This window comes from Schistocerca nitens, chromosome 2 (genome assembly GCF_023898315.1).
Source record: "Schistocerca nitens isolate TAMUIC-IGC-003100 chromosome 2, iqSchNite1.1, whole genome shotgun sequence".
Lineage (NCBI taxonomy): Eukaryota > Metazoa > Arthropoda > Insecta > Orthoptera > Acrididae > Schistocerca > Schistocerca nitens.
In genome coordinates this window covers 492,230,113-492,253,711 of record NC_064615.1, presented here as the reverse complement: position 1 = coordinate 492,253,711, position 23,599 = coordinate 492,230,113, and the positions used below count along the sequence as shown (strand labels likewise).

The following is a 23,599-nucleotide window of genomic DNA, read 5'->3' as shown; positions in this document are numbered from 1 at the left end:
TCAAATTTTTTATGAATCTATTAAATTCTATAGTCTTTCCTGATCGCATTGACATATACATTATAGGGTTTCAAATGAAAAATGACCTATATATACAAAATTTTAAAGTTACAACCATGTATGCCGCCTCACCCCTGTATTTCTATTACAGAAACCAGTATTATTTTGAAAAGAACTGTGAACTTTCTGTTTCCAGCAATTATATGCGTGATACAGTGTATATGTTGGTAACAGTGCAGGTTTCTAGTGTCTGTAAATCATTATCTTAGCTAGTATTTACTTTTGTTTTGCTGAAGCAGTTTGTTCATGTGTTACTGAATGTTTGTTGCCCAAGTGCTACATATATTTGTGGAAGTGCTTATCCTTTAGTGTGCAATAAATATAAACTATGCCACACATCAAGAAACTCAATAAAAGGGAATTCCGTGGTAACCTGTTCACAAACAAAGCAAGCCGCACTGTTGAAAGTAACCTATGTATCAGTTCTTCAGGGAAGAAACTCCCACATGGCAGACCTCCTGGTGATTCGAATTTTTGTATTAACAATGACACTGTTTGTAGTGGATTTGTTGTTGTTGATGTGGGCATCTTATCTTGTTTGATAAAGGAAGTGGCAAAAAGTAAAAAATGTGACGATGTAGGCTGTCTGGAAATAACTGAACAACATAGTAGCAGGAAGGGTTTTGCATCAAAATTAATTGTTCTGTGTAGACCCTGCAATAAACCTACCTCAGAAATGACTTTGAACATTGTGCATAATTCATATGATTTGAATTTGAAGTTAGTGTATGCAATGCATGCAATAGGAAAAGGAAAAAAAGGCTGCTCAAACGCTTTGTGGCTTGATGGACCTTCCTCCTTCTCCTCCCAGTAGGTTCAGCAAGTACATGAAAATACTTTTAGGTACCTTGACAGTTGTGTCTAAAGCATCTGTGAAACGTGCAGTAGAAGAAACTGTAAATATTAGTGGAACCAGTGACATTGCTGTTGTACTTGATGGAACATGGAAATGTCGAGGACATCGTTCCTTGAATGGTGTTGTAAGTACTACTTCTCTGGAGAATAGAAAAGTTGTTGATGTTGGGTGCTTTTCTAAGTACTGCCGCACCTGCTATAGTAACCCTGAAGGACATATTGAACATCAGTGTTCTAAGAAATATGATGGTTACAGTGAAGGTATGGAGTGTAATGGAGCTCTACAAATATTTCGGAGGTCGGTGCCCATTTATAACGTTAGATGTATGAAGTACCTAAGCGATGGGGACTCTAAAGCTTTCAATAAAATTAATAAGTTCAATGTTTATGGTGATACCTTGGTAGCAAACCTGGAGTGTTGTGGATATGATCAAAAGAGGATGGGTGCTAGATTGAGGAAGCTATGAAGAGAAATGAAAGGAAAGTTGCTGTCTGATGGAAAATCTTTGTCTAGCTGAAGCAGAGTGACAGAAGCTGAAACAGACTTTCTTCAGAGTTATTATGGACTGGCCATTAGACGAACTGCACCTCTGAATGATGTTACAGTAATGAGAAATGCTGTATGGGCAACCTACTTTCATAAGTTGTCCACGATGACCACCCTATTCACGGATTTTGCTCTAAAGGAGCAGATTCTAGGTGTGGTTACCAAAAAGCAAAAGAAAGGGGTCAAATGTAACATCATAAGCATCCTCTTCCTGAGCCTGTTATAAATGAAATAAAACCAATTTCTAGAGACCTGAGTGACCCTGTTTTGCTTAGTAAATGTCTTCATGGGGGCACTCAGAATACAAATGAAAGCTTCAACCATTGCGTATGGGAAAGATTACCTAAGAATGTTTTTGTGGGGCTAAATACATGCAAAGCTGGTGTACTGGATGCAGTGATATGTTTCAATGATGGAGTGATAGGAAGGTTGGAAGTCCTGAGAAATTAGGCATAAAATATGGCTCTAATATGGAAGATCAATTGCTTGTGTGTGACAGACAACGGATGCATGACGCTGAAAGATTCACTCTTCAAGTTACCAAAGAAGCAAGAAATGCTAAAAGGAATGCCAAGAGGAAGCTTGAAGATGAAGAAATGCTGCAGGAAGAAAACTATGTTTCAGGAATATTCTGAGGCGCAGTTTAATTGGACTCAAATCTTCATTCACAATTTCCCGCAAGTTGTATTTTTTAGAATTCAGGTACAAATATTTCCTAAAGTTTATAAAGAATTGCTCTAATTTTCTTCTGTAACTTGCAATAGTCCATACGTATGTAGTAGAGCTAAGCTTTATTGCAGAATAAACTAAATTATAGAAAAAATAACATTTTTATTAGGAAAAAATTATAAAAATTAAAATGTAAGACATGATATTTTTTATCATTGTAATGTAAATAATAGGTGGAATTAAATAGGTCTAGTACCTCAGCTATCATGTCATGCATATCTGGTAGAAGTTTGGTCTCCTTCAAATGTATAACATTGGGTTAAATGGTACCTCAATTTAAGGAAGCATTTTGGAAAAAAATTGCATCAATTTCTTTGTAATTTTTTAAATCACTCTAATCAGGTTCAAAAATATCCAAAATACTTCTAATTTGTTTAGAAAGTGTGCTGCATTACCTGATATCAACAAAAAAAACTGTAAAACATATACATTATATACAGTGCCTGAAAGAAATAGGTGTTGATTTTTACGTAATATTGAGCCGGAAAAGTACCCTGTACTCTTAAGTGGAAAACAGTACCGCCCTGGTAGTTAGGCATTTTCACTCATGACAACAATGGTGGAGATAACCATCAAGAGCTTGAGTATTTTATTCAAATTGGGCCAGCTTAAAACCAAGAATATTTTATCCACCATACATTTATATAAGCATAATATGGAAAATATTTCATGTAGCATGTGGTTTCCACAGCAACACACTGGGAAAGGCATTATTTTAGTTGTAAGATCTCAGATGTAGTTCATATGAAATCAAACATGCAGCAAGGCATTAAGCAAGTTATACGTTTGAAAGATGAAAGTGAAGTGTGTCTAGAATTAAGCCTACAATGTGACGAAACAGTAGTGATTTTTATCAAGCCGAAGAGTGATGCTGGAAATGCTTTTTTGGCAGAAGTAAACATTCCAATAGCTCCAACTTAGACAATTAGTGTGTGTAATACGGATATGCCACATGCAACTGAGTGCTCTTTTGAGATAGAGAATAGTTATAAAATATTTATGTTGCTGCAAGTTAATATGTGCTGTATAAAAAATAAACTATTAGAACTGGAATGTTTTTGTAGCATTAAGGATGTAGATGTGATATGTGTGTCAGAACAATGGCTAACAGAAAATCAAGTTGACACTTTTGTTCCTCAAGGATATGTTTTAGCTGACATAATGTGTAGGAAACACAGAAAAATGGCAGTGCTGAAATTAAAATCAAGCATGATCTAAAAGTATCAAAATTAGACATGACACTATATTGTTCAGAAATAAATTCTGACATTTTCCTTAAATTTCCCATAGCCCCTGTGACCAAAAATAGTTCATACCAAATGTACAAAAGAACCTTCTGCACAAATAGTTGCAGTCACTTCATAAATACACTGACTAACCAATCATGGGCAGAAGTACTGTTACAAACTAGCACAAACACTGCATATAATGTTTTTTCTTCCCTGTTTATGTTGAATTTTGAAATGTGTTTTCCTAAGAAACTTGTCAAAACAAACACATATGGGCATACACATGCTACGGTAACTCCTGGATCACAACAGGTATTAGAAATTCCTCCAGGACCATGAAAATGCTTAACTATAGACTGAAAAGTTGGACTGACCCCAAGTTTAAAGAATATGTAACAAATTACAAAAAATATATAGAAAAGTAATTACAAAAGCAAAATTACTAAGTAATGATAAATTAATAAGAAAATCAGGCAATAAATCAAAAACTATTTGGGAAATTGTGAAAAGGGAAACAGGTAAGGGCCTCAAGGATCAGGAAATAGTACTCAAAAATAGTGAAAATATTGAATTAAAAGATGAAACTCTGGCAAATTACATTAATAATTACTTTTTAAGTGTACCAGTGTCATTAAGTAAAAACTTTACTAAACATGAGAAATTAACAGCCCCAAAAGTAGACAGTAGTATGTTGTTAACTCCCACAAATGATAATGAAATATTAAAGGTGATAAAGAGTCTAAAATCAAAAATGTCTGCAGGTGTTGATGAAGTGCCTGTGTCAATAATAAAAAAAAGTTGCCCAACAAATTATAAAGCCCCTGGTACATATTGCCAATTTGTCTTTCAGCAAAGGTGTGTTTCCTGAGAGGTTGAAAATCTCTAAGGTTAGACCTCTGTTTAAAAAAGGAGATCCATACAAGGTAGAAAATTATAGACCAATATCCCTTCTCCAATCATTTTCAAAAATTCTAGAGAAATTAATGAAAACCAGACTCATAAATTACTTAGATGCTCACAAACTTCTAAACTGCAATCAACATGGCTTTCGCTCGGGCCACAGCACAGAATCAGCTATCCATGCCTATACCAAAGAGATTGTCAGGAGTCTCGACACTAAAAAATATGTAGTGGGAATTAACTTAGATTTATCTAAAGCTTTTGATACAGTAAATCACAAAATTCTGTTAAACAAGATGGAGGCAATAGGTGTAAGGGAAGTTGTGAAGCAGTGGTTTGAATCTTACCTTCAAGATAGAACTCAGGTTGTAGAAATCATCGCAGAACATAAAAATCAGAAAATCAAGTGGGTCTCAGATGCAAAGAAATTGGAAATAGGTGTCCCACATGGCAGTGTTCTTGGTCCCTTATTATTCTTGCTTTATATAAATGACATAAAAAATCCTAATATTTCTACCAAAATAATGTTGTTCGCTGATGACACTAGCATAATTATAAGTGATGATAAAAAATCATTAACCACCACAACTGATATAGTCCTGAAATATATTCAACATTGTTTTAATGCTAATGAGTTAACACTTAATCTAAGTAAAACAAATTATATACAGTATGGCAAAGCAACTCAAGATATGGACCTCCAGTTAAAACTAATGGATAAGAAGATAGAGAGTGTACAATCCACAAAGTTTTTGGGCATGCACATTGATCAAAACTTAAGCTGGAAAGACCATCTCAAGTACTTATCCCAAAGGCTCAATTCAGCATGTTTTGCATTGAGGATATTATCTAGAGTATGCAGCATAGACTGTACTAGACTAGTGTATTTTGCTTACTTTCAGTCCATCGTGTCTTACGGCATAGTGTTCTGGGGTAAAACTAAATCAAGCTTAACAGATATCTTCAAATTTCAGAAAAGAGCTATACGAATCATAACACATAACTCTCCAAGAACTCATTGTAGGCCCCTTTTCAAAGAATTGCAAATACTCACAATACCATCACTGTATATTTTTAAAAGCATTCTGTCTACAAGAGCACATATGAAAAATCTACGTACAAATGAGGACTGCCATAATTATAATACTAGAACTCGTAAGAATTTGTATGTAGAAAGGGTAAGGACAACACAAACCCAAAAGCATGTAAGTTATTTTGGAATAAAACTCTACAATGCTCTGCCAGTGTACATGAAGGCAATAATAGATGAAGTAAAATTTAAGACTGAGCTTAAAAATTACCTTTTAAGCAAAACTTTCTATGACGTAGATGAGTACTTTGATTGTGTGTAAATTTATTGCCAAAAATTTTAATTTATATGTCTAAATTTGTACTTTTAAAAAATGCCTTGAAAGTGATATTCCATTATTATGTCTGTAGTACTTGTACTAGTATGATAACTTTGTTGTGACAATTCCTACATCATGTAAATGATATACAGGAAGATAATAAAATGAAGAATGAATGAATGAAGATTAGTAGTATAAGACTGATAGAAGAAAATATAATAATCATTAGCCTATATAGGTCTCGAAATGGAGATACAAATGTATTTTTTGAACAGTTGTAGTTAGTAGCTAAGTGACTTTTTAAAGTTTAAAACAAAACTTGTTATCTCTGGGGATTTTAATACTGAAATGGAAGATTCAAAGCAACAAGAGTCCAGAATGTTTCTTAATATATGAAGATCCTTAAATAGTTAAAAATGAATAAGTGTCCTATTCATTTGATGCATGTCTGGACAGTATTATTGTTAACTTACATAGAGTAGTTTGGTTTGCTGAACACTGATTGGAAGTGTCATTCTACCAGACTGTTTGTTTTTAAGACAGCAAAAATTCTGCCGTAATGATCAATAGGACCTTGATAATCCAGCATATTTCATAATCTGGCATTCACAGATCCCCGAGCAAGGTTATGTTTAAGAAAACTGGTTTAAAAAGGGAAATAAGCAAAAACCTACATTTTTAACAAACAAATACAAGCAACTGTTATTTATTAAACACAACAGGAGAGATAACATTGTAAAAAAATAAAAGTATGTGTTATCTCTCTGTAAAAACAAAACTTAATTACAGCTCGAATACTGCATTATGTATTAAATCAATTTGAAAAGATCAAGAACAAGTTAATTAATAAAATAAAAACTACAAATACTAATTTGGCACACTTTAATTGTCTTTAGGAGCAGTACAGATATCTGACATTTTTGAGGGTAAAGAATGTGTCTGTCTGGTAACTACTATTGATGGTTTAGCTGAAATTTCCTTCTGAGCCCTCTGGAACATTGCAGAAATTGGTAACTTGTTTCTTGGATTTATCTCTTTTTTGACAAAAATTATTTTGTATGATATGCAGATTCAGAAATTTAGAAGTGTTGTATTGTTTGCTACACTTAGCGAATTTCACAAAAGTGTTTAAGGCCTCAGTAACCAAACCCAAGAGATGCAAGTTGGAGACATTCCTTTTTCTTTGTCACTTCCAGTTTCTATTGCCTCTTGTGGGTTGAAACTGCTTTGTAATATTACATTGTCGGTCATTTCTTCTTTGATAGCTCATTTTTGTCCATGTCTTGTCAACTTCTTCTGCTGATAAAACACTTGGTTCATTAACAGAAGCAGAATTTATCATTCGTACAATTTCAGAGCGATCAGTTGTTAAATCATCATCATTTACATCGCTTTCCATCTCAGCTTCTTTGGCAAGTTTAGACCACAGTTTTCTCCAAGCTCAGTGCAATGTTGTATTTTTCACAGAGATCCAAGCAACGGCAGCCATGAAAATAGTGTCTTAATGTTAAAATTGTGTTGGAACTCTTTGACACTGCAATCTCAGTTTTGCAACTTTTACACAAACATTCCTCTATAACATCACTTTAAATTTTGCACGACATCCTTGCCCGAGGGTTTGATTAGTGGCAGAACATTGGCAGGAAGAAATGTGCAAAAATATTACCTGACACAAGCTCTGATTCTAAGGGGTGAGCTTGGCAGTTGTCAAGAATGAGAACCACCTTAGAATTTGCTGGTAGCCCCTTTTTTATATTTTCTTTCACAACTGGAACAAAATGGTCAAATAACCAGTCTTTGAACAACTCAGCTTTCATCCATGCATATGTGTAACATTTTTAGAGGTCTTGGCTTTTGATATTTCCCAGTCACAAACAAAGGCAGTTTATGATCACTTGAAGCATTTTCACTTGCTAAGATGATCATTCTGTCTGTATTCTTTTAAAACCCTTTGCACTGGACTCCTCAGCTCCTGCCAAGATTGAATTGGCAAGAACTGCCGCAACATGCCAGTCTCGTCAGTGTTGTAAATTTGGTGTGGGAACATCTTATGCTCATCAAGAAGCTTTTGAAATGTTGTTTTGTACTTGTTAGCAGCAGCCCATCAGCAGATTCAGTTTCACCAGAAATGTCTAGTTTACAGATGCCATGATGAATTTTGAAATTACAAAGCCACACCTTTGAGAATGAAAGAACATCATCTGTGAACAGATCTAACTCCCTGTGAAAAAATTTAGCCGTTTTAATTAACGTAGACCCTGTTATTGGCTTCCCCCCCTGTTCTCTTTGCACTGAACCATTTACACAAAACTTCATCTAGAGTTTCCAACTTAGGTTTTTCTTTAGTGTTTGCTGATTGTGACACACATTTTTGAAGTTTTTGTTTTTTAATATCATGTATGGTTGAAGATATGATATTAAATTCATTCATAATATTGTTTTGATTCTCACCTTTTTCTGGTGTTCGTATGTAGTCCAGTTTTTAGTAGATTGTCAATGTCACATATCTGTGTTGTTTTAGGTGCACTTTTACTCTGCTTGGAAAACATATTCACTGTGCGTACAAACTGTTTGCATAGTGACTTTGTTAAACAAGTACTAAATAAAACTGCACAACACAAATGCAAATATAAATACTGTACATTATTGTTTAGTGAATGAAGAATTGTTGATACTAGCACATACTAACGATCCAGCTGGCTTATATTGGTGAGAAAAATCATTCAATGAGGCAGGCAATTATTACTGACCAGGCACCGTACCGAATGGTTCCGATGTTTTTTGAAGGCGTCCAACTGTATTGACAACAGCACTGAGTTAAAAATACGTGAAAATTTCTGATGTGCGCCAGACTATCAGGTCTGTTGTGTTAGCGAGGGATGGATCATTGTGGTCTTACTGTATTAAGGCTGAGTATCTCCTGTCGGACCATATAGGATAATTTAGGGCAACCATGCTGCCCTGCAAGCTTTACGACTTTCCCTGGCTTGCCAGTTGTGGCTGTTTAAGTGCCAGATCCTGTTTGGGCAGGTTGTGCCATTCCATGGCAGTCCATTTCTTAACACAATGTTGTGTAAAATTTCATTCAATTTCTTTCGTAATGGATTGTCAACATCACATATTTGCGTTTTGCCATTTTAGGTGCACTTTTACCTTGCTTGGAGAACATATTCACTGTGTGTATGAACTGTTTGCTCAGTGACTTTGTTGAACAAATACTAAATAAAATTGCACAATACAGCTGCAAATATAAGTACTGTGCATTATTGTCTAGTGAACAAAGAATTGTTGACACTACCACAAAACTAACAAAGCAGCTGGCTCATCTTGATGAGAAAAATCGTTCAGTGAGGTGCCATACTAAATGGTTCCAGTGTTTTTTGAAGGCGGCCAACTATACTGCCAACAGCACCAAGTTAAAAGTACTTGATAATTTCCAACATGTGCCGGATGATCGGGTCTTTGGATTAGTGAAGGACAGATCATCGTGGTCTTGCTGTGTTAAGGCTGAGTATCTCCTGGTGGACTGTATAGGATGATTTAGGGCTACCAAGTTGTCCTGCAGGCTTTACAAGTTTCCTTCACTTGCCAGTTGTTGCTGTTTATGTGCCAGATACTGTTTGGGTGGCTTGGGCCATGCATTTATTTACACGATTTTGTGTAAAGTTTTGTGTAATTTCTTTGATAATTAATCTACTGTCAATCTTTTTAACTCTTCTATCCATGTGCATACCATGAGATGTGCCTAGATTGGTGACATGTACCAGGGACAAATTGTAAAATTTATTACAAATTGTTTTAAACCTATTTTTGTTTTATGCACTTCCAAGATCACAAGAGATTGTTCTATTAGATCACATCTGTGTGGAATGTTAACAACAATTACTTTAGTTCCAATCAATTTACTGAGTGTCACTTTCAGGTGTCTGATGCCACTATTTCATTGATTTTTAGCTACACCATTTGTACCTTCTGGTCACTTGCTAAGGTAGGAATTGTGTCTTACGTACTTATCACTGTAATTTTTTTATAGCTTGAACAGTTGTTTTTAGTTTGCACAGAGTTAAACACTGCAACTTCCACTGGTTCGTCAAGAATCTGATGCCTGTTTTGAGTAATAATGGCTGGAAAGCTTTCCTTGGTTTTTTGATTTAGACCTTCAGTCATGTTGCAGGCACTGTTGATCAGTTTTGTTCACCTTTTATTTAGTAAAGTAACCTCAGCCTTTAGACACCAATTTTCACATAGCCACAATTTTCTGCATTTTTTGTTTTACCTGAGGCTGTAGTTAATATTCCCTGTTGCTTAAAGAGATACCTGTAATATGTATGTATGTGAACCCCACATATAATTGTAATTACTTTGTTTTACGCAATAAATACTTTTTGCCTAAGTGAGGAGTTATCTGCAAGACATCACTGGATGAAAATATGCAAAACATGTAAACCTGCTGACTTCTATATCCCCAAAACTGACAACTATTCTTATGGCAAAAGTAGCCAAATCTAAATGTTTAAGCACATCTAGTACATGATTCTTCCAGTTTAAGCTTTCATCAGTATAGACACCTAAGAACTTAAAATTTTCTACTGAGTTTTTTTTTTATATATTGTTGGTATACTAGGTTACTAGCAGGAGGAATATTTTTGACAGTACAAACTGTATGAGCTGTGTTTTTTTTGGAGTTTAAAGCTAAACCATTCAGTAGCTTCCACAAAAAAGTAATTTACTATTTTCTCTGTTAATTTTTCTTTACTTGGCTTCATAACAATGCTTGTATCATCTGCAAACAGGACTAATTCTGCCTCCTGATTCAAATAAAGTAACAGATAATTAACAGAAAGCAAGAACAGTAGTATGCCAATGATTGAACACTGTGGGACTTCCATTGTAATTTCTCACCGGGAAGATTTTATGGCGTTCCCCTTTGTATTATTATTCATACGTCCTGCATTCTGCTTCTTAAATAAGAACTAAACTAGACATGTGCTGAAGTATGTATTCCACAAAACAAAATTCTTTATGACTGAGACAGTAAGAATTTAGAATATTTTGTTCTATTTACTAGTATTCATTTTCTGCCATGCATTATTTCTAAAGGTGTCGTATAGTCTGGCTTTGTGCAGCACTAGATTAGATTAGATTAGATTAGATTTACTTACTAAATTGCATATATTGTATTATATCTAAATTCAATGACAATCCATTTGTAGATAACTAGTTATTAATTCTCAATAAATTTTTATTTACATTTTCAAGTGTTGAATTTATTGATCACAGTACTTTCATCATCAGCAAAAAGAACTATTTCTTTTTCTTGGCATCTCCCATTAAGGTCCTTGTGGTACACCTTTAGTAATTATTCCCCTTTCCGAAGATACTGTTTCATTGTGCACACTCCCTTAGTCGAGGGGCCTGAAGTGAATGTTAGTGGGGTGATTTACATCATCACACTGCAGTCTCATGCTCAGATAGGTAACTTATTTAAACTTATTTAACATCAGTTGTAGAAGAACTCTGCTTTTCAACTAGTAGAACCTTTTTCCTTCTACCCCCCCCCCCCCCTCCCCCGAAGGAATATTTCAGTGTTCCTGGTCTATATTAATAAAGATTTTGCAGAATACATATAGTCATGGCTAAGCAGTGTTTCAGTCATGTTAATGATTGTCTCGCATTATAAGTTTTGGAGATTTCCAGCTTCTTTCACTTTGGCCAACCAACAGTGGTTTCTATTCACATGGTTTTAGTGATTATACTGCCTGCACTCTATTCATGCTGTAGTTAAATGGTATGATCCTATTACATAAACCTATTGACAACATACTGTACTTATATGTATTAACTATCTCACTTTATGATTTTAAGAGTATTATAATACATCCACACACATTAATCTGTCTTAATAGGTTTAGAAATAATTCTTTCAAAACACTCACAAAAATGTGTTTAATAAAATAGCTTTTCATAGTTACTTTTGATTTTCTTACAGATGTGCAATCAGACACTTAACACCTGGAGGTAACATAAGATTTAAAATAATGAGCGAAAACATTTATTTTGTTCTATTTCCAGTCCTCATATATTGGCAGTTTATTTTTGCAGGGAACTTCACACAAAGTATTGTAAGAAGACAGGAACAACAGTAAGGAAAATGAGCCTTCCAGATTCAGCTACAGTTACTTGCAATCTTTTTAAAGGCAAGAAGGATCGGTTTGGTGGCATAATTGTTGATTCAGAAGTGGAGAGTTCTGATGATAACTTCAGCACCAAACTCCTAAGTAAGCAAAAAAGACTTAAGTCCTCAGTTGTAGTAGTATGTTTTTATAATAGGAAGACAAAAACACCTCTTTGCCTGTAGAAGATTTTTTTATTAAAACGGTGACCAGTTTCACCCCAATTTAGGCACATCCTCAGGTCATATAAATTTGTCTACAACATTATTTTATGCTATCCTGAAGCTTCTCCCAGGCCTTCATAACTGATAAATTAAAACCTGCTAGAAGTGTTTGTCAGATTGATAAAAGGTGGGTGTCTCATATATCAGCTGGAGGTGATGTGGGCATGGCCTCAAGAGATCCCTGATATTAACTTTATTGTTAGACTCACCGTAGCTCACCTGAAATAGTAACTTTCCTGAAATCTTACTGACTTTGTGCAATGTTTCATTTACATACATTAAAAACTGCAGATTCTATGAATAGTGCCAAGTGATTCTTTAACACAAGAACAGTGAAAGGGGTCAAAATAGCCTGTGTCCTACCTACTACTTCAATGTCATATCCAAGGATTTACGAATTATTTACATTTTGTTGGACATTTCATTTTATATAGCTTAGTATGATAGCAGTGGCCTGTTTGACAACTCTGTAATTTCTCTTCTGAATAAATGGAAATAATCTAACACTGAAGTGGCAGCAGTCAGTAATCATACACAGCTGTTGCTGCTCATTGTGTTTTGGTATTTACAAATTCCAGTCTGCTACAGTTTACATCATGTCATTCAGATAATATTCTTTGTCCATGGAAGACATTTTTAAACATGCCCTATCGGTGTGCAGTTTCTGGTGAAGAAATGTTACTTCATTTAAAGAATTCCGCTGTTGAATTGGAAACTCTCTTCACAGCTGAAGATGGAGATTTTGTACCAGCGACAAGTGAAGATGAAGACATTGTGAATGTGGAGAGATTAGAGAAGGTGGATTCAGATGCAAAAGATCTGGCAGAGAACCTGAGAAAATTATGGTCGTATGTAAAATTGGTAAGTGGTTCTAAGGCCTCCATTCAGTCCCTTGTTGATCTGTCTGGTGTGGCAGTTGAAGATAGCAAAACGAAAGCTGAAGTTTTAAATTTCATGTTCAAGAAATCATTCACACAGAAGAACTGTATTGTCATTTGGCCATCCGATGGACTCCCATATGGATGACATAGTAATAAACACACTTGGCATAAAGAAACAACTGAAAGATTTGAAAGCTAGTAAATCACCAAGTCCAGATCGAATCCCAGTTCGATTTTGCAAACAGTAATCTACGGCATTGGCCCCTTACTTAGCTTGCATTCATCGTGAATCTCTCATCCAGTGCAAAGTACCAAGCAAACAGTAAAAAGAGCATCTGACTCCATTATATAAGAAAGGTAAAAGAACGGATCTGAAAAAATTACAGATCAATATCTCTACCTTCTGACTACTGCAGAATCCTTGAACAGATTCTCAGTGCGAATATAATAAACTTTCATGAGACTGAGAAGCTTATGTGCACAAATCAGCAGGGTTTTAGACAGCATCGCTTATGCGAAACTCACCTTGCCCTTTCCTCATATGATGTACTGAGAACTGTCGATGAAGAGTATGAGGCAGATTCCATATTTCTAGATTTCTGGAAAGCATTTGACATAGTGCCCTACTGCAGGCTGTTAACGAATGTACAACCACAGGGAGTAAGTTGACAGATACGTGAGTGGCTTGAAGACATCATAAATAATAGAACACAGTGCGTTGTCCTTGATGGCAAGTGTTCATTGGAGACAAGGGTACTGTCAGGATTGCCTCAGGGAAGTGTGATAGGACCGTTGTTGTTCTCTATATACATAAATGATTTGGCTGACAGGGTGAGCAGCAATCTGCAGTTGTTCGCTGATGATGCTGTGACGTACGGTAAGGTGTTGAAGTTGAGTGGCTGTAGGCAAATACAAGATGAATTAGACAAAATTTCCAGTTGGTGTGATGAAAGGCAGCTAGCCCTAAATGTGGAAAAAAGTTAATGCAGATGAGTGGGAATGTTTGGATGTGGTATTACTAATGTCCTGCTTGACACCATCAAGTCATTTAAGTGTGGGCAAAATGTTGCAAAGCGATATGAGGTCAAATGAGTATGTGAGAAATGTGGTAGGGATACTGTAAAGTAGACCACATAAAGAACACTGGTGCGACATATTCTTGAGTACTGCACGAGTGTTTATGATCCTTGCGAGGTAGGATTGAAGGAAGAAATTGAAACAATTCAGAGGCAGGCTGCTAGATTTGTTACCGGTAGGTTCGAACAACATGTAAGCATTACAGAGATGCTTTGAGAACTCAGATGGTAATCACTTTAGGGAAGGTAATGTTGTTTTCAAGAAAAAGTATTGAGAAAGTTTAGAGAACCAGCATTTGAAGCTGACTGCTGAACAATTCTACTGCTGCCAATATACATTGCACATAAGACCATGAAGATAAGATACGAGAAATTAGGGCTTATACGGAGGCATACAGACAGTAACTTTTTCCTTACTCTATTTGCGAATGCAACACAGAAGTAAATGACAAGTAGTGGTACAGGGTACCCTCTGCCATGTACCATACAATTGCTTGCAGAGTATCTATGTAGATGTAGATGTAGATGATATATATCAATCCTATCATCATACATCACAACAGCTCCAATTCAATATGTCTACAAAGACTGTCACTGGGAATGGAGCCGAGTGGGAGATAAAAATTTTTTCAGTTTCTGAATGAAAATCAGCTGTAAACATTCTAAAGGAGAGAGGAGGTTCCACTGTTTACTTTTGCCAACAAGTAGAAAACTGTCATTTTTAATGAAGCAGTGGGGACATCTCATCAAGAAATACACAGAATCAAACGTTAGTACTAAAAAACAATGATTGGACTGTGTCACTTGAGGAACTGGGAATATTGATGGCCGTCATATATCTCAGGGTTTCATTTTTTCAAAAGATATCTCTGTGGATCATCTTTTGTTGCATGCTTGAGGGCGTACTATCATCAAGGGAGAGGTGTTGGGAGTTTCTCAGATTTCTCCATTTCTATGAAAAATGAATGTGAGCTGAGCACCTGCCAACAGGGATACAAATTTGCTCTTGTATTTGAAATTTGGGAAAGTTTGTGGAGAACAGTTATTCTTACCATCTTGGAGAAAATATAACTACAGGCAAGCATTATTACCAAGCAAGTCAAGGTGCAGGTTCACACAATTGAAGCCCAACAAACCTTACAAATATACTCTCAAAGTCTGGATTGCTGCCATTGTAGCAGCAAGCTATATAAATATTGCATTTCCACATCTGGACATACACAAAGGGATGCAGTCACTTGGAAAGTGCATTGTTCTGCGTCTCAAGGACCCACGTGCAAATCAACAAAGAAATGTGGTGACAGACAACTTCATCACATCTCTTCAACTTCCTAAGAAGGTCAAAGAAAAGAAAACTTCCATATTTGGTACAATGAACAAGACCCGTTATGAAATCCATGATGAGGTAAAGAAGCTAAATATTGAAATACACTGCACCACAGTCCTGTGCCAGACTGGCAACACAAATTGCACAGTGATTGTATGCCAACGAAAGAGGAATAAAACTGTAATTTGTCTGAGTACACTGCATGCTGAAGTAACAGTAAGCAAAGAAGGAAAGCAGAAACCTGAAAACCTTAACATTCGACAGTGCAAATAAGTTTGGGGTGAATGTTGTTGATCAAATGACCCATAAATATCCTTAAAAAGGTTTAAATCTCATGGCAGATTAAAACTGTATGTCAGGAAGTTTTTTGTCAGTGCACACTCCACCGCAGAGCTAAAATTTGTTCTGGATACTGCATGTAGCAGATGGACGATACATGGTTCCTACAACTTCTTGGACATGGCGGAAATAAATGGTGGATCATCTACAAAATAGTAACGAACAGGAAAATGGAAAGGAAGAAGTTCATACTTCACATCGCAAATGGACTCATGAGAACAAAAAAAAAAAAAAAGAGCAGCAATAAGAATAGACAAGAGAAGAAGATATGGGATCAGAAGTATCCAGAAGGCAAAAGAAGTGCCAAATCAGCCTCTGCAAAGGTGTGTAAAGTGTCACAAAACCATGTGCAGAAACTGTGCATGTAAAAGACAGATCACTTATGCTAAGTGCATCTTGTAGATTTCAGTGACTTGAGTAATATGTGCAACAAAGCCGCATGTAAAACACATGTGAGTACAATATGGACCACATGCACTAAATATGTCTAGAAGGTTCTACAAATGGTTAATATATGGAAGTCTACAATTTAGGAAACTTATTAGCAGAGGCAACAACAAATTGGCAAGAAATTTTGTTGTTGAGGTAAGTAAGTAATATATTAATTATTGTGTTAAATAATTATTGTTATAATTCATAAAATTGTAGGGATTAACACACACTAAAATAGAGTACTTGCTTAAGTCAAATATGAAAGCACTTTTTGGGGTCAAAATGACTCGATCATTTTAGAAATGTCAGATATTCTGCTATTCTAGTGTTAAAGATAGTTGTGTATATACCTATAGCACAAAGCGACAAAAAATGAGCAGCTTGATTACAAAATTTTAATGAATGATAGGCTACGCTGCACTTACTGTTGGAAGGTAAGAAACATGCCCACTGTGACTTCAGTGCTGGCATGAACCAAATTATGCCTTTGTGACAAGTATTAAAGAGTGATAAGTTGATATAATATCTTCCTGACATTCAGAAAAAAAGATAAATATTTTTCCAATAGATTGTATTATATACTTCATGTATATTCCACAGATTGATACAAGTTAGTGCAACTCTGACTCGCATGGCACAAATGATAAAAAGGAATATGCTGGGTCCACTTGTTAGAGCTTTAGATTGTTTTAGTGGATAGCATTTCTACCAGCATTAGGTGGTACAGATGCAAAGAACATTTCCAATACTTTAAGAAAGCTCCCTAACTCTAAATAAAGTCTTTGACCTTTTTCATTATAATGTGTTCAATTCAGATTTTGTCTATACTTTTCGATGGTGCAACTACAGAAGTGTGTTGCTGGGGCTTGGGCCTCCTTGTCACTATATTTGATTAGCATCAAGTTTCTGCACCGTGCTCTGCATTTGAGAATTTATTGTACTAACCTAAATCTGTGTCACTCATGACCCTTTCTGCCTTAGCTTAGTGAGAGAGCACCAGGTCAAAGTGTGTGTTGTTGTTTGTTGGTCTTGACCAACCTGTACGAGGCCTGCACTGTGATTGGCACATTAAAATGCGTTTTAGTCAGTATTTTATGACGTGAACACATCTTTCATAGTAGTACTCAGGGTAGATGCATAATTAAAAATCTGAATTTTACAAAACAGTGAAAGATTTGACACATTTAAAACTCAACTCTTCATAAGCAAGTATAACAAGTATGCCTATCATGATGGAGATATGGCTCTCTCATATTCTAATCTGTTTATGCCCACCTAGAGGAAACCTTTCTAACCACCTCATGATTATGCCAGGATGGTCACCCACTGGACACCTTCCTGCATCAGCCTTTTGATGTGCCAGAAGGACGAAACATTCCTGGCTACCTAAATCCTAAGCAGGTTCACTCATGATCTTTTCATTCCTCCACATACTTAACACCTTCATCTGCTGTTCAGCTTAGTGTACCAACTTTCTGGATCTCCTTCTGTATAATAGCTCAGTAAAAACTTTAATCTACATGAATCCCACCAACCATTAATGCTACCTCAATCTTGATAATTGCCTTCTGTTCCACACTAAAAAATCCATCTTATACCATCTGGCCACTCACGAACAGGACATATCCAACATCAAACAATCCCCTTCATAGTGAGATGAAGGTCTTACTGAGGCCCTCACAGGCAGGTATCGCCCTTCAAACAAACAGATTGCCTATTTCGTGTCCTCACAAGTCCTTAATCTTAATCCACCCACATCTGCATTACTTAATACCTTCCTACTCCAGAAGAACATAACCAAACCATTCACCAGGACTTTGACTAACTTTCATCATACCCTGAAATGAAGAACATCCTTTCCACAGTCCTTCCCACTCCTCCAAAAGGTGATTATCATGGCTTTTTGGAGCCCATATAATGTAATCCTGATAGAATACTGGGACAAAGGCAGGACTGGAATAATTAAAACATAAAAGAACTGAAGAGTGACTCAGGTTGATACACAAGAAAGTGTTCTTTCACCAGAACAAACATGTGGTCAAGACAGGAGCATTCACGACAACAAGTGCTTCAGTTGACATGTGAAGAAAATTATTGCTTCAGTAACAGTTTTTTCATTAAGTGAAATATTATGAGGAATAAAATGCCGCAGAAAATTATTTAGACACCTGTGATAGTGGCTTGGCTTGCTCGTGAAACACATTCTCCCTGTTACATGCTGTTCTTTATCACATGAAGAATACTTTTTCTAGCAAAGGCACTTGCCAGAAGTGTTGCACACACTGCAATGAAATTGAAATAATAAATGATCTAACAAAATCATTTTAGAAGCCTGCATTTTGATTTGTTCCTTGTCACTCTTTAAGACACTTTATTTGAGGTCTGTTCAAAAAATTCCAGAACATTCATAATTTCACAGCAATGGTATTTTGGAGTAAAAAATGGTTAACATCCCTGCACATGCCTGTGTTTAATGTGTAAATGCTGCAAATGTTATTGTTGTATGTCTGTTGATTATTGTTGAGTGCTGTATTGAGCTGAACATTGTGTTCCACAGTTTGCAAATTTCAAGATGACAGAGTTAGAAGAGCAACGCATCTAGATTAAATTTTGCGTGAAGCTCAAGAAAACCTTTACAGAGACACACCAAATGATGCAGGCAACCTATGGTGATGAGTGTGGTGTTATGAATGGCTCACATGGTTTAAAAATAGCCTTACAGAAGTTAAGGATGACCATCATTCAGGGTGCCCTTCGATGCCTACAGACAATGCTCATTTTAGGAACGTCAACAAAGTTGTGCATGCCAGTCAAAGATTTACTGTTTGAGAGATTGTAGATGAATCTAATATTTCAATTGGGTCATGCCATGAAATCTTGAGACAGCATCTTGGAATGTATCATGTTGCCACCAAGTTCGTCCCACGGTTTGTGAATAGAGACCAGAAGAACTTTTGGACTGCGCAAATAAGAATGAGATGTTCTTTAAGAGAATCATGCCTAGTGATGAGATGTGAGTCTATGGTTACAATGTTGAGACCAAGGTTCAATCTTCACCGTGGGTGAGGAAAGGGTCTCCAATATTGAAAAAAGCTTGTCAGGCCAGGTCAAATGTCAAAGCATTGCAGGTAGTTTTTTTGACTTTGAAGGCTTAGTTCACCATAAATTGATGCTTGCAAGAAAATGTGAGAAGGAAATGGCCGGAAATGTGGCGAGACAATTCATGGCTCTTGCATTACGATAATGTACCTGCATATTCATCCCTGTTAGTGCATGACTATTGCACAAAAAACGAAATATCTGTGGTGCCTCATCCTTCGTACTCCACAGATGTGGCCCCTGTGGACTTTTTTTATTTCCAAAGTTGAAAACTCCATTGAAAGAACGAATATTCGCAATGATGGACAAGATAAAAAGAAAATTTGCAGACAGCGTTTCGCGCAGTCCAGCAAGAGGTGTAACAAAACTGCTTCCGGAAGTGGAAACGGCAGTGGGAAGGGTGCATCAGTAGCAGAGGATGGAGACCATGCACAATACATAAAAGATAAGTGCAGAAAAATTTTGCAGACAAAAGTTCTACAATGTTTTGAACAGACCTCATATTTCAGAAAGGGCAAAGGTATACTAAATTAAATTGGTGTAATAGTTAGTTCCTTCATATACAGTAATTTCTGGGATTGCAGCCTCTCACCTGTAGCTGACTAATGTGTTGTTCGTAGATACATGTAATGTCTCAGAGAAGTTACTAGCTTTCATGGTAGTGCTCTTTCTCTAGTTCAAGCGTACACACACACCCACGCACGTACACACACACACCCACGCACGCACACACACACACACACACACACACACACACACACACACACACACACACACACACAAAAAACCTGTCTGACCCAAATTCAGTGATACATACTGTTTATGAGTAATTGCTCAGGCTGGCACAAGTGAGGGTGAGGGTAGGCATGTGGCATCTGAGAGGGGGTAAGATGTATAGGGGAAGGCAGAGGGTGAGGAGAGGCAGATAGCTCTCAGAAGCATAAGAATGAGGACTAAAACAGGTGTCATTCACAAAGTGAGGGGGGGGGGGGGGGAATAAGGGGAATTTCATGGAAAGATAAGTCCAGGGTTTGGACAACGGAGAAGTGGTATGGTAAATTATAGGAGAGGAAAAATGAGGGCAAGGGTAAGGAAGAGAGTAAGGGACTAAGGTATATTAGACCAGGAGGACTGCAACAACAGAGAATATGCTCACGGGGCATTTCCTATCTACTTAATTTAGAGTAACTGGTACAGTGAGCACTTTTTGGAGGGGGGTACAGGGGGGGGCGAGGGGGGGCACACAGTCTAAATGATAAAGTTACTGAAACAGCTATTGAGATCACCGGTGCACTAGGTGGTTGAGTTCATAGTTAGCCACAGACATTAGTCATCCTTGCATGGAGACAACTGGTTAATTGTTATCCTCACATGGCACATGGAATGTCAACACAGTCAGTGCATAATTTGGTTAGTTTGAGATGTAATCCTTCCTTTTACAGGATAGCAATCGCCCGTGCAAGCACTGCCGCAGGAGGTGGTAAATGTGTGTAAAGGACAGATCTCATACCTAGATTGCTTACAGGGGTAAGACCCATGTGCTGTTAGGTTACGAGTAAGATCGGCATAAAGATAGACTAGGCTAGGATATTGCCTAGGTTTGGTTTATTACAAAATTCTTGTTTCAGTTATGATGTTAGGGTTTTTGATGAATGTCCCTTGTATCAGGGCATGATGACAGGCAGCCAAACCCTGAAACAGGAAGTGGCAGATTTTTTCAAGGCCTGGTTGATAAGAGGAGTACTGATCAGTGAGTGATTCACAATGTTAGTGTGTTGTTTGGTGTCACAGGAAGAAATTTCATGAGAAATCTGATTCTGGACTAGCTGAGCAGAATATTGTCTGTCTGTAAAGTTTCTCAAGATTATCAGCTCACTTGTTTCACTGCAGTCTCCCACTTCAGATGTGACTCCCATAGATGTGGGACTTTTTATTGAGGTTGTTGGTGCATTTTATATGAACAGAGGTTTTGCTGGAGCTTTGTAAAAACTGAAGTTCAATATTTAAGACTGTAGTTGATTGAAATGAGAAGGACCAGTAACGCTGAGTTGAAAATCGGTGTTGGGATTGAGTGGTTAGGAAGTGGCCCATAAACTGGTTAGCATATAATGATGCCCTGTGGGAGTGCTCACGGCAGTAGGACAGATCAGTTTGTATAACTAGGCTCCCTCCCCCATAGCCCTTCCTCGTCACTCCATCTCTCTCTCTGTCTTATTTTTCCAATTCCACTATTTTCAGTCTTCAGTTTACAATGCCCACTGCAAGCCAGCTGTCTCCCTATCTATCATGCCCCCCTTAACTCTCTTTATCTGCTCACCACTCCTTGCTCCATACATTGTACCCCCTCCTACTTGCAACATCCTATTCCTCACTCCTCACTCCCCACTCTTGTCAGCCTGAGCAATCACCATTTAATAGTGAGTGTCACCATGAGCAGGTGCAAGTGAGTGCTTGTGCATGTATGCAAATAGAAATAGAACAGTAATTTATAAGGTAGTAATATCTGTGCTGTAAAAAACGTGTCTAATAACCATGCATTAAACAGCAACAGGTAAGTGGTTTCCCTTCCTCATTTTTTTTTTCATACTGGTATTTCTGTTATTGTTGTACCTTGTGGGAAACATAGATACAACATTCATAAGACATTATGACTGCTGGTCTCTGGTTTGAGAGAGATTATGGTAAGAAATATTTGTGGAGTAGACTCACTGAATGTGGACTCCTGCATTCATTCACAAGTCCAACTCCTCATAAATCTGATTCATGGAATCTTTCTTCTCGCCTTATGCTGTGATCCATTCTTTTTACCTCCACGTTGCAGGAGACTGACACACACACACACACACACACACACACACACACACACTGATGAACCAAAGCATTATGACCACCTGCTTAATGACACTTTTGCCCAGCTTTGAAATGTAATACAGCAGAGACTCTGTGTGACATGGATTTGAAAAGTCCACGGTAGGTTTCTGGAGCTATGTGTTACCAGATAACTACGCACAGGTCGCCAAATTCCGATAAACTAAGGGCCAATGGTTTATGGATGTGGAGCTGGCACCTGATAGCATCCCAGATGTCTTTCGTTGGTTTCAGATCAGGCAAATTTGGGGACCAAGACATCAGTGTGAATTTACTATTGTGCTCATCAAACCAATGATTTATGATTCTGCCTTCATGACACAAATAGTTATCCTGTGGGAAGATGCCATTGCCATTGGGGAAGGCATCAAGCTTGAAGGGATGCAGGTAGCCTGCAATAATGTTCACATAGTTCACAGCCGACACAGGTCCCGTGGAAGCCGCACTGAATATCTTGAGCAGCCATTTGCATGGAAGACAATGTGTTTGGACACACTTGTGAACATGGCACAACAAGGGACATGATTCATCCAATGAAGTGGTATGTTTCCATTGTTTCACAGTGTAGTCTTGATAATCCTATGCCCATTGCAGTCGTAATTGATCGTGTCATTGGATCAGCATGGGATCACCTGAGGGTCGTCTGCCAGGGAGCTCCGTGTTTGATATTGTGTGCTGAACAGCACGCTCTGCAACACTTGTGCTTGCATCAGTGTTGACCACTGTCATCAGATCTACCATAGATTACCGCTTGTTCTGATTTACAGACCTTCGCTCCATGTTCCATGATAGGGTTTATATGTGCAACACCTTGTTGTCTTCATGTGTTTTCACTGTCCCTCAACCTCTGCTAATAGATGCTTACAGTAGTAGCAAAAGTATGGCTGACCAGCTTCACTGGTTCTTAGATGCTTGTTTTCAGGGGCTGGGTCATAACAGTCTGTACTGTATCAGAGTTGCTTACGTCAGTGATTCCCCATTTTTGGCCTGTATCATTACTACAATGATTCTCCATTAGTCCCGATTCTCGTTATCTACTTAGTGCAACACATGAACACATGTGCAATCCCCACCCCGAGGGAATTCAGGCATTCAGTCTCTGAGCTCTTCAGTGTATATGCTATGTTGATGTTAAATACTCACCATGTGCGTAATAATAAGAAGTTGTGCTTTTGCTACTAACAAAGAGGTGATCCAACAACACATTATTGTTATGTGATATAATGAATAAAAAATTACAACACAATGAGCAGAAGGGAGGTTCCTACTAGAGTCACTATTGTTGGATCATGATTATCATTAAGGCAGTTACTCAGCATACTTTCCCACTCTTCCAGACACTGCGAACCATGACTCAACATGCCGACAATGAAAATCTTGTGTCCTGCATTAATGCTGTGTTTTCTGCTTTGTTCCAAGTATGACTTTTAGCAGGAATATGATACACTTCGTGCAGAAACCTGTATGAAAATCAATGTTAAAGGTCGTCATAATGTCAAAGAAAACTTAAA

General features: G+C 37.2%; 1 protein-coding gene across 4 annotated transcripts in view; it reads left to right on the top strand.

Annotated features, from left to right (window-relative positions):
• LOC126236444 (uncharacterized) overlaps positions 1-23,599 on the top strand; it is a 98,881-nt gene that overhangs the window by 25,157 nt on the left and 50,125 nt on the right. For 2 of the 4 annotated variants that reach the window (XM_049945762.1, XM_049945761.1), the window contains exon 2: positions 11,772-11,947. In XM_049945762.1, coding sequence (XP_049801719.1) covers positions 11,772-11,947 — 176 coding nt within the window. Of the gene's footprint in view, positions 1-11,658; positions 11,688-11,758; positions 11,948-23,599 lie in introns of all 4 variants that reach the window. The other 2 variants (XM_049945763.1, XM_049945759.1) reach the window with 2 other exon arrangements.